General features: G+C 34.4%; 1 protein-coding gene across 5 annotated transcripts in view; it reads right to left on the bottom strand.

The window, feature by feature from the left end:
- Positions 1-5,996, bottom strand: part of LOC149130911 (uncharacterized) — a 247,648-nt gene extending 241,652 nt beyond the window's left edge. For 3 of the 5 annotated variants that reach the window (XR_016238699.1, XM_089343660.1, XM_089343659.1), the window contains exon 1: positions 4,355-5,996. Coding sequence is in view for 3 of the 5 variants with exons in the window: in XM_089343660.1 (XP_089199786.1) it covers positions 4,355-4,374 (20 nt within the window). In the remaining 2 variants the exon portion in view is untranslated. The remainder of the gene's footprint in view (positions 1-4,354) is intronic. The other 2 variants (XR_016238697.1, XM_089343657.1) reach the window with 2 other exon arrangements.
- Positions 5,997-12,500: the final 6,504 nt, after the last annotated feature.

The raw sequence follows: 12,500 nt of genomic DNA, 5'->3' as shown, positions 1-12,500 counted from the left end.
AAGTATGCAGCAATATTGTTATTATTAAAAATTTACGCGGTGCCATATTTGCTGAGAATGAGAGTAAAATGTCCTTGCTACTTTTCAATTTTGTGTCAATACTATATGGCTTTAAATATTATTAATGCCTTGTTTTAATTACATTCAATTTTGCAAGGCAGAAGATGTTATGATATTAACAAGCGTAGGAAGATGGAAACAGAAATCACACTGTCATATCTTGCAGTAGGTTCTAAGGTCTCCTTAAGGTTTAAATTCTATTTTTTCTTGCTGGTTAATTTATCTCACTTCGAGGCATATCACGAGATACAACGTGCGGCAATTGTTACCACTTTTCCATAAAATGATCTACATCGTACTGGATTTAGAAATGGATTAACTTTTACCAGGGTTCATCAATCCATTTCAGGTGATTTGGCTGGATCAAATTAACCCTTCCATATCAGATGTCCGAATCGAGTGATGAGACATAAATGTTAATGTTACATGCATATATATATATATATATATATATATATATATATATATATATATATATATATACATACAATAAAGTGTATGCAAAGTACTGCTGTTCTAACCGCACGAAACATCGACTCCAGCAGGCTATACCACACACACTTGTGTCCTTATATTTTCGAGCAGGGGAGCTTAGCACCCACACTCAGCCCAAAGCAATATCTGTGGAGCACGATTACTGGGTTATTTCTTTTCTTCAGCACAAAATTACTGCCTGGCTGAGATGGCGCTGCCGAACTTCTGTTATAAACAATCTCTGATCTATTAAATAGAAACATTATTATTTCTAAATCTCTCAACGAGAGACATAGAGTAACAGTATTTTGAAGTAAAGATTATTTGCCCACATAATGTGGCAGTCCCGCTTGGGATGAATGTTATTGTTGTTTTATCCCTAGGAAATATATATAGGAAAACTAGAAGCTGAAAATGCACTGAAGTATTTTTTATTAATATATTTAAAGATTTAACCAGTTTGACAGTTAACACTGATTTTCAAAAAGTTGAAATAAAAAGACGTGGTTAAACCGTTTAAATCTTTAAATATATTATATACACCTACAGAAAAATGTAATTATTCACCGAATTAAATTGATATGTATAGACACTGATGAGTTAGACACATGCTAAAGTTGTTGGCAACTTTCAAAAAGTAATGGATTATCAATTGCTAAATGCGCTTGGTAGAAATCTTAACAGAACTATGAATTGGAGATACAAGGATTAACGAAATCGAATATTAAGAAACTAAAACATTGTTGTTTCCTGTGTCTCACTGACCAGCCTGAATGATAAAATCTTTGGAAAACTTTTTTCTAAAGTAATTATCAATATGGAGGCTGAGAGTAGGAAATGTTTGCGAAGGGAATCAGGCTGTAATCTAAGGAAATTAGACGCAGCTGCGTCCTTATTCGCATCAGCTGTCTCTTTTGTATTTTTGTTTCATCAGAAATCATTTACAGGCAGTTAGAGCACACCAAATTTCCTTCAATGATACCATGATGATAAAGATGATGATGAGGATGATGATTATAAAGATTTTGACCAGGGGAAGTTTCATTAACGTTCACCGATTCTGAGACAATCGCGCAGCTTTCAAACTCATATACCTCTTTTACTTGATAGAATTGTTATTTCTCTCAACATGAAAACAGAGATAACATTACTAGCCAGACACACTAAACAATCGATGTTGTTCTCTTTAGAAAGTGATTTTTAACATAATCACAATGCCTTACATTTTAGAGGTGGTAGAAAATAACAGTCGATTGTATTGGAAACAGTGTATTTTTGATAGATTATCGATTCCCCCAAAATTAAAGCCAAAATCCACACGGTAGCATTGAAACTTGGTATACAAAGAGACGTAATTAAATACTTGTTGAAAGTCTCCCTCACTCTACCAATGACCAGTTGTAATATTAATTTATTATTTTATGTAACAAAAAAGAATATTTCACAAGGATACACTGCAATAAATTGTCTCAAAGGTCTCTGTAATCAGTTGTGCTGACTAATGTTCTCTTTAGAGCAGATAGGAATTAACGATTGAAACGTGTGGAATTTGAAACTAGAATATTAAAATAAGTAAATTAAGAATTCAGTTGCTTAAATAATATAATGAGCGAGTGTGTGTGTGTTTGTGATTTGTTGGTGCTCTGGCAGAATCGCGAGCAAGTTTGGTAGAATGGTTGGTGGTATTTCGTCCGTCTTCACGTTCTGAATCGATAAAATAGTCGACTTACACACTTCTCCAAAAATGCTGACTTTGTGCTAAAATTTAACACGTATATATATATATGTGCGTGTGTATGTGTGTGTGTGTTAGACAAAGGGAGATACCAGAACCAAGGTTGTGAAGAGTTTTCGGGACATTTATAAGCAAAAAGATATAGATATAGTCTGACAGCTGCTTCTGGGATGTTATGGATATCCCCTCATACGAGACGATGTGAGATGGTTTAACAGAGGGAAATATTTGAGTTCGAAATCAGGAATAATTACGGAAAATGAGGAGATAGGAAATATAGAGGGAACTAAGAGAATGGAGGTAGAAATATATATATATATATATATATATATATATATATATATATATATATATATATATATATATATATATATGTGTGTGTTACCTTATTTTGCCAAATATATATATGCATGCTAATACATTAGACTCCACATTAGCCTCCTCTATCGTATCACTATCGAACCAAGAGTTTAACTACGGTCTGTACATAGCACTTACTTAGCGTTACCTGCCAAACCATTCCCAAAACCCTCTAACGAAGCTTTAGTTGGGTCGAGGTTATAGTGGAAAATACTTTACCAGGCTGCCGTGCAGTGGGACTCAACTGTAGACAATAAGGTTACGAAGACAGATTGGCTAGTAAGACATCCATGCCTGCGTCTATCAGTGCCTTTCTACCGACCAGAATTAGTTATGTAATGGAAGATAAGGGGTTCAATTCGGTGTATTTGATGTATTGAAAGACATAACGCGTTCAAGTGTCGCTGCTTTTGATATTCGCTTCTGCATTAAATTCTAATATGAGATCGTAAAGGGAGATAAAGTGTTAATTCATTGAAATGAATATATAACATTTAATTTTCTAATGAAATAAATTTGAATTATTGTGGAAAAGCAGGAAATAAATCGTTGCATACTGGTATTTTCTTCCCCAATTAATTTTACCGCATTAAAAGACAGCACCAACTCTTTAATTAAAACGCAGATAATAGATTTGAGAATGCGGATTTATTGCCCTGTTATTAGAAAACGTTATTAAAATGTATAAAGAGTAATTTGGAAAGCAAGGAATAAAAGTAAATGTCAACGAGGAATACAAGGAAGACAAAGAATGCTTTTACACCGAAGTGAGAACGGAATGACAGATTCCATTGCGTGAAACCTATTTGCGAAGTTGTTAAGAATTTCATTCATTTCAAACATAATTGTAACATATTGGATCTACAAAAATTGCCATTTTGACTATGGTTTTCCAAGGAGTAAGACAACAGGAATATATATTAGACTATATAGGGAGCCATGGAGTGGCTTTGACGATTTCGAAAATTTACTTAAGGCAATAACTTTTCTCGGTGGTAAACCACAGTCAAAATGGTCTTTTGAAAAGTCTAATATGTTTCTTCACGTAACAACCATGATAGTGCGTGGAAATCAGTGGCGTGCGATGACTTCCGGGTTTGGGCTTGCAATGAATTTCTCTCCTCCCCACTGGCAATTTCTCAGTAAAAGAATTTTCGTATTTTTAGTATATACATACGGGAGATTCTGAATATGCAATCACCCCCGTATGACCTAGAATAAGCAGGGAATAAAAAAATGGCTCTGTAGAGATGAGCCTGAAATAAGTGTATTGTTTGTATTTTTCTTTCTCTTCGAAACGTCAGTACTTTCCCATCCTCACTCTCCCTTAAAAAGTCTAAAAATCATAAGTGAAATGTAATAAAGATGAAATTGGATTCTGTTAATATTTTTGCATATTCGGAATCTCTGTTAAAGGTAGGAATCCGAAAAAAAAGTTTCATAAAATTTCGTTTTTCAAAGGGGTGCGATTCTGCATTAGCCCCTATACCTATTGGTTCAGCTGAATCAATTTGAAATGATTTAATAAAGAGAACACATGTAGTTACATTATATGGCCAAGAAAATTTCAACAAAACGGAAAAATAACGTTAGTTATTTTAATTTAAAATTAATTAGCTACTTCTAACATAAGAAATATAATATAGATAATATTTTTGTTTTCAGAACACTCCAAAAATATAATAGTGCAAACAGATGCTTGGATAAAAAAAAATTCAAACTTACCGCCAGGTTAATTCCGACATTTTAGCTGGCTAACACATGAATTATGGGATTGCGTTGGTTCGGGTAGGAAAGTGGAACGAGGTGAGCAACAATTCTACACAAACAGACAGAGAGGGGGCGTCACGTGCGTCTTCTCAAAGCAGACGTACGAGTCACTGAGAGAGGGGAAGAGGAGGCAGAATATTTCGAAAATACCTGGACGGAGATTCGTTGAAACAAAAGCAACTATTTTATCTAAAGTTCCGATGATGTGGATAAAAAAAATCACAGAGCATGCAGTGCATATCTTGAAATATATGCCTGCTCTCAAACTTGGATTCTGTGACAAAATGACAAAAGTTCTGTCAGTATTACAAGCTTTATTACGAACTACCATGGAAACCAATGCCCACAAATTTCTGTCTACAGTTGATCGGTTGTTCTATATTACCATGGAGGCGCAATGGCCCAGTGGTTACGGCAGCGGACTCGCGGTCATAGGATCCCGATTTCGATTCCCAGACCGGGCGTTGTGAGTGTTTATTAAGCGAAAACACCTAAAGGTCCACGAGGCTCCGGCAGGGGTTGATGGCGAACCCTGCTGTACTCTTTCACTACAACCTTCTCTCACTCTTACTTCCTGTTTCTGCTGTGCCTGTAATTCAAAGGGTCACACTGTGTCACGCTGAATCTCCCCGAGAACTATGTTAAGGGTACACGTGCCTGTGGAGTGCTCAGCCACTTGCACGTTAATTTCACGAGCAGGCTGTTCCGTTGATCGGATCAACTGGAACCCTCGACGTCGTAAGCAACGGAGTGCCAACAACATATGTTACCACATGGCAGTGACCCAGATTGTCCCTTAATGGCATTTGAACTTAGATTTAGATCTATGATTATGTTGCTTACGGACAATCAGCGTATGAAGTTTTCCGTGTGGGTGTATGAACTTCGTGAAATGAAATGAATTCCCTAATAGGCGAAGGTGTGCCTTTAAGGTTAAGACTTTTGTTTCCCATGCACGTCGCATTGAATTCAGTCCCACTGTGCGGCACTTTGGGCAAGCGTCTTCTACTATACTCCGGGCTGACCAAAGTCTTGTGGTAGAAATGGAGAATGGAAATAAAGAACCCTGTGGTGTAGATATGTATATGCTTATGCCTGTGTGTCTGGGTCTTTGCGTTTGTATTGTATTTGTCCACCACCATCACTTCAAAACCGAAGTTGGTTTGTTTACGGACCACTGTTTAGACTTCGGTAAAAGACAGCTATAAAAGAATTTCCAGACATGAAATTGTACTGGGATCCTCGGGTATGACGAAATACTTGAAGGCGATGCACAGGCAGATCTCTAGACGGATGAGGAAAACAAATAAAAAGGAAAAAATGAAGATTCACTTCATTCATCGATATTTTCTGCTAATCAGCTTATTTTGGAGGAGAATGTATATTTATTATTTTCAATTTCAACCTGAATTCAGTCCGTAACAGTAGAGTAATCACGGCATAAGTAAAACTTTTGTATTATTACTGTAGCTGGTTACTTAATTTTGTTTTCTCGTTAATCCTCTAAGCTAAAGCGAAGACAACACAATTTGGATATTTTCACTCCTCTAGGATAAGAGTAGCTAATTATTATAATCTTCTCCATCATTTTTCCTGATGACGTTTCATTACGAATTCTGCGCTGTGATCAGGATGAGCACGCGAAAACAAATGCTATTGTAAAAGAGAATAACGAACGGTTTGCAGGCGATAATTTTGATTTTATATATATATATATATATATATATATATATATATATATATATATATATATATGTATGTATATTTCATCTATGAACAAACGTGCACACAGGTACGTACACAGTTTCACACATGCAGACACACACACGCACCTCCTCACTTCTGTCGAAGAGCGCAGATTCAAAACGTCGAAGACCTGTCCATCTTCCCCAGTGGTAAACTAATGCACCTAGTTGGTGTTCCTCCACCTGTGTTCGTATTTTTGTTTTCAGCGAATTTGGACTACATATACATACACAAACAGAAGATATTTTAATGGGGTAACACACTTGGTTGGATATATACAGAAAGGGAAAAGAGGAAAAATCACAGAAGATTTGTTTTACAAGATTGAGGAGTATATTAGAATGATAATAATAAAGGTATTATACAATTTTTTTAAAAATACGATTTTGTCTTTTCAACATAATTAAAGAACCAGTTTCGCATTGCTCATCAAGCTTAGAAATAGACATATTGCTAGGGTAAATAATTGCCCATTCATGTATCATCCAGTAAAGTGGTGGTAATCTGTAATTTTTAGTTTTGGTCTGTACTGTATTCTGGCTTTATATCATATAATAGATGGGGTAAGTCTTTTATTTTTAATATGGGGTCATATTTAATTCTGGTTTATATTTTTGAATGCATGAGACTCCTTTATTCAGTTTTGCTTGGTGTGAGGACCAGAAAGGTAGTTGATAAAATGAAAGAATTACGAATTGTGGTTGTAGTCGTTCTGCACATTCGTCGTTGTGTTGACTGTGATATATAATTTATTTGTCTTTTATCTTTTCACCTTTTGCCGTACTGAATATTTGATGTGGTTATACACTCAGGTTTTGACTGCTATTTCAAACATGGTGGTATCTCTTAGTTACCCTTATACATAATTTTAATGATATACTGCATTAATATTCCTCGCACTTTACATTACGTTGTTGTCTTTACTGAATTCATAAAGCAAAACAGGCCGAATATGCTCCTTTGGCACTTCCATTATAGCATTGAAAATCATAACTGTTAAAATCGAACTATGCCCATCAAAACTTGCACTAAGAGTAAGTACTATCTGCTTTTATAGCATGTTGACACTGTTAGTGTACCCTGTCCCCCTCCCACTTTTAGTTCATGCAATTGAAAAAATCGCATTATTTATAAGATGACCCAATATATAATTAGCTAATCTGGACCAGTGTGTGGGAAATATTGAGCGAGGAACTTGCACAAACATGCATAAAAAAAGTTTTTTTATAAACATATTCGCAAACTAATTTCCAATAACCTTTTCACAACACAGCACACCAAACGCCACTCTGCCTAGAATCGCAACAAAAATAAGAACCTGCACACATGAACCTACGAGCTTGCCTGTACAGTATGAAGGGCATTCTAAATGAAGCAAAACATTTACTGGTTTCGATAACGCACCGCTTAACCATAACTCGCGATCATCACTTTATTTTCCACCAAACACAAACTTCACAACATACGCCTGGACTTAGAAAACATGCAGCATTTATGAAATTCATCAGCATGAAAAAGATCTCTGGAAGCCACATGAGTATAAAGCCACATTAAACAAGAACAGCTTTATATTTACATTTAGCCTCAGACATTAATTTTCAGCTAAAAGTTTATTCAATATTTTTGTATTACAGAATACAGTGAAACAAATAAAGACAAGACAAGCCTCAACTAAATAAATAATAAATCTGCTGAAGGAACTAATATCGGCGTGAATTGAAACACCTATGACAAACATTTTAAAAAACGTGTGAAGTGGAACAATCCGACTAGTTTCAGTGTTAAATAACCGCTGTCAATTATTGAGCACACATCGATCACGTCTCCTTATATTCATGATTGCAGGAGATGAATGACTCATAATGAGTCTTTACAGAAATACACATGCCCACAGGCGCCTACCCACACATGCACCCAGAAACATATACAAAGTGACAAAACGCGTACTTTAAAAATATCTGAGTTTGCGGGCAAAATATTATTTAAAAAATTAACTATATTAATAAATAATAAGTGAATAAATCGAAGTAGCGGAAACGATAACAAGTTAAAGAATTTATAAATTACCTTTCTTCTAGAATAAGATATCGCGAATGTAAATAATTCTCTCAAAGTAAAGCTACATAATATACATACATACACACATGTGTGTGTGTGTGTGTATTTATATATATAAAAGATAAAACAAAATCAAAAGCACCTAGACAACAGCAGCAACAATAACATCAATAAAACAGGAAAAAAAGTGAATACCCACAACAAAACTTTAAAAGAATGTATTTAATCAAACTCTCATTATTATTATTTTTACTTTTTTTCCTGAGAATAAATAAGTAGAATAGAATATTAATCATTTTATGTTGCGAACCATTCGTAATCTTGAAACATTAAGCGCAAAGCAGGCTGGGAAATTTTGAGACAATAGATGTTTAATTACCTGCTCGGGATCCAACATGATGGAAAGTAAACATAAAACTTATCTCGTGTGAATTTTCTATTTTTCCTATTCAATTAGCCAGTCTATTGCAGAATCTATTCTCGCGCACATGCTGTATAAAGACGCCCAAACACACACAGCCACACGCGTTTATTATACATATACATGTATACACATGAATTAAGATATATATATATATATATATATATATATATATATATATATATATATATAAATCAATATGTATATGTATGTATGTATGTTTATGTCTATGTACACACGTGTATATATGTAAATATATATTAATATACCCACACATATATACATACCCTTTCATATATTATATATTACATATACATATATATGTATATGTGTATGCACTGATACGTATAAATGTATGTGTATGTATATGGAAACGTATGTATAATTATATGTGTGTCTATGTGTGTGTGTGTGTGTGTGTGTGTATAAATAATCTATAATTTCGAAATATGTGATTTTATATAATTTTTTTTTTCCAATTTTTCACTTGTTTATATACACAGAACGTTTCAGAAAGCAATTAAAAGGGCGTATGAATCATTTAATTTCATTAAAACTCGGAATAAAATATTTAGCTATAGTAAATGACTGTCGTGTATGTTAGTAAAAAAATAATATGTACAGCAAACACAAAGGAACATTAAATGTTTTTGCGTCGCAGTTGAGGTTTTTTCATTGTCGTAGTTGTGTGTTTTGTCTTGTTGGCTTAAATTTAAGCTAATTTTCCGGGTCTAAATCCCGAGAGACGCTAACAAATTGTAAAGAAACCCGATGGCTATCGAATTATTGACATGAAATTTATTGTTATGTGCCTGTGCACACACACATACATGCATATACACACACTGGCATACACACACAAACATACATGCACATATGTGCGAATGAGATTTATGCAGTATTTGTGTAATTATAAATGGAAAGTGCCAATGTCGCAAGTAAACAACAGCAGTAAAACTACACATAAAATCGTACAACAATATATATTTATATATATATATGAAAACATACGTTCATATATACTCACAGATTTACATTTATATACACAAAATATATATTGAGTTGCGAGACGAAGTGATAAAACTACGAAGATTTATTAAGAGAATATTTGATATATAAGCATGATTGTCCATAAAATTCAGAAGGCTATGTACTGTACCATCTGTATGTAACAACCGCTGCTGTTAGAAACTTGCCATAAAAAGCAACTGTGTTCATTTCTTATTATCTCCACAGTGTTAAGTTTTGCTATAAGTTTAAACTAACAAGCTCGCTTGCTGTGTTGCCCTAGAAATACTTTTAAAGAATTGATTTGCTTCTTGTAAGATGTTGCATAAACAAAACTGAATCTAAGTAATCAATGAAGTTTATTAATCATCCCAAATATATACGCTGAAACCTTGTTTGATTTCAATCCTTAGTAGTGTCGAAAATATTCAAATTTAAATCATAAAATATTTAATCAAGCAACTAATCCCTGAAATTTCTGGCCTTATTATTGCTAATACTTTAATACAATTTACAGACGTACAGGAGTAGCATATAAGGTGACACACTGAGCAGTGATTAATCTCGGATATTAATTACAGAGCTCAAATCCTGTCAGTGAGCTTCAACATCAAAGACTTCACAGAAAAATATTCAATGGAATATTACAAACTTGAAGTAATTCGTCACAAAACAATATTATATTTAAGTGGGAACGTACTACAGTTCGCTTTAGCCATGGACATGTCTAAAACTGCTTGTCTGTAACATCATATTCAGCGCCAACACACACTGCTAAATGATTAGATTCTAACTGCGTTTTAATAAATATAAATTCACATGATTCGTTAGGGTATAATTTTTCATTAAAACCATGATGTAAAACAGTTGTGCTGTCTTGAGGACGATATTCAATGTGCTATTGCGCTGAACCAAAAGTGTAGCATTGATATTAATCAATAATGAAAATTCTAACTTTAGGTAAATTCGAGTTGATTTAACTTTCTATATTCGTATTAATCCGTTTATAAGTCTTCAGTTGACCTAAAGCTTTAGTAGAAGACACTCGCTCAATATGTCACGCAGTGGGCCTGTACCTGGCACCATTTGGTTGGGAAGCAAGCTTCTTAGCACGCAGCCACATCTATGCCTACAAATATAAAATATGTTTATTCATATACATGTATTTACACACACACACTGATATATATGTGTGTGTGTGTGTGTGTGTGTGTGTGTGTGTGTGTGTGTGTGTGTGTGTGTGTGTGTGTGTGTGTGTGTGTGTGTGTGTGTGTGTGTGTGTGTAAATGCATGCATATACACTATTAGACATATACAGTTACACATGCCTTGGAAGTTAAAACTTAGTCGCAATCCGATAACTCCAAAGAAGCAAGATATGCGAAGTCACGCTCACCTTCTCCTCCCCACCATCTCTCTCATATATATATATATATATATATATATATATATACATAAACATAGTGAATCATAAGCACCCACAATTCTATACTTAATGTGAGAAGTAATATACTTAGGTCCCTGTGCTCGTAAGCTTATGTACGTTGATGAGAATTCGGACGAAGTTTCAAGTATTTACGAGGAAATATCAAAATGACATCGTTGCATATGTTTAAAAGGACTAATGGAAGAAATGTACCGTTTCTCTTTTACATCCTTATGTCAATGTGGAAGACCTCAGGGCAGATTATATTGCACCTTACTCAGGATGGAAACTGTTGAAAGCATACATCGTAATCACTTTACAATTCGTAAAGAATGGTATTGTAATATTTTCCTTCTCATACGAGTTTTGTGTGTTGTTGTCTAAGTTGAATTCTCGATGTTCAACGGTAGTAAATATCACAGCGCATAAAAAAACAGTCTGTATTACGTAGAACTCGTCAGACGCTTTTGGGAGGATAACATAGGTGATATCTGATTTCAATTTAGGATGGAAATTAGTTCAATTGAAGTATTTAAGCAAACAGTCTGAATCACTTCCAATATATGAGAGATTTTTGGTCGGAGGTGGAAACGGAGACGGAAATAGGCAATATATGTCAATGACGATTAAATGTGTTACTCTTTAGATGCATTTACAAGTATCTACCTTAAAATCTATCTATCTATGTAACGGTGTGCCAGTCTATAGATCTACCTATCTATTAATCTAAGAACCCGTCTATCCATCTAAGAACCCGTCTACCTACCTACCTACGAACCTGTCTACCTACCTACCTATTTATCTAAGAACCTGTCTACCTACCTATCTAAGAACCTGTCTACCTACCTACCTACCTACCTACCTATCTAAGAACCTGTCTACCTACCTAAGAACCTGTCTACCTACCTACCTACCTACCTACTTATCTATCTAAGAACCCGTCTATCTATCTGTGTATCTCTCTGTCTGTCTCTTGGACTCTCTCTCTGTCTCTGTCTGTCTGCCTGGTTTTCTGTTTGTCTTTCTGTCTGTCTTCCTATCATTTAGTCTCCCTGTCTATCTTCCTCTCCTCTTCTCTTCTTAGCTTCCTCCTCACCTGATATCAGTCTATTGATCTATATTAATGTCTATGTGTATACATATATTAATTTGTCAGCCTGTCAATCTATCTATCTATTTATTTATTTATTTATCTGTCTGTTTTACTATTGATCTATATATGTATATATCTTTCTATTTATCTCTCTATCTATCTATATGTCCAAATATGTATAGTTATGCGTGTTCATACAATGTACAGAACAATATGCAGACGCGTTCATTCTACACTAAATACGTAATAAAATATATTTCATTTATAGAAGAACTAAGCATCTTAATAAACGAAATAGTTCTGGCTGCCAAAAGGCAGGTATCAGATAGCAATAAAAATGTCTCCTTTT

This window comes from Octopus bimaculoides, chromosome 27, assembly GCF_046866305.1.
Source record: "Octopus bimaculoides isolate indiv1 chromosome 27, ASM4686630v1, whole genome shotgun sequence".
NCBI lineage: Eukaryota > Metazoa > Mollusca > Cephalopoda > Octopoda > Octopodidae > Octopus > Octopus bimaculoides.
This window is presented reverse-complemented; position numbering and strand designations above follow the sequence as displayed.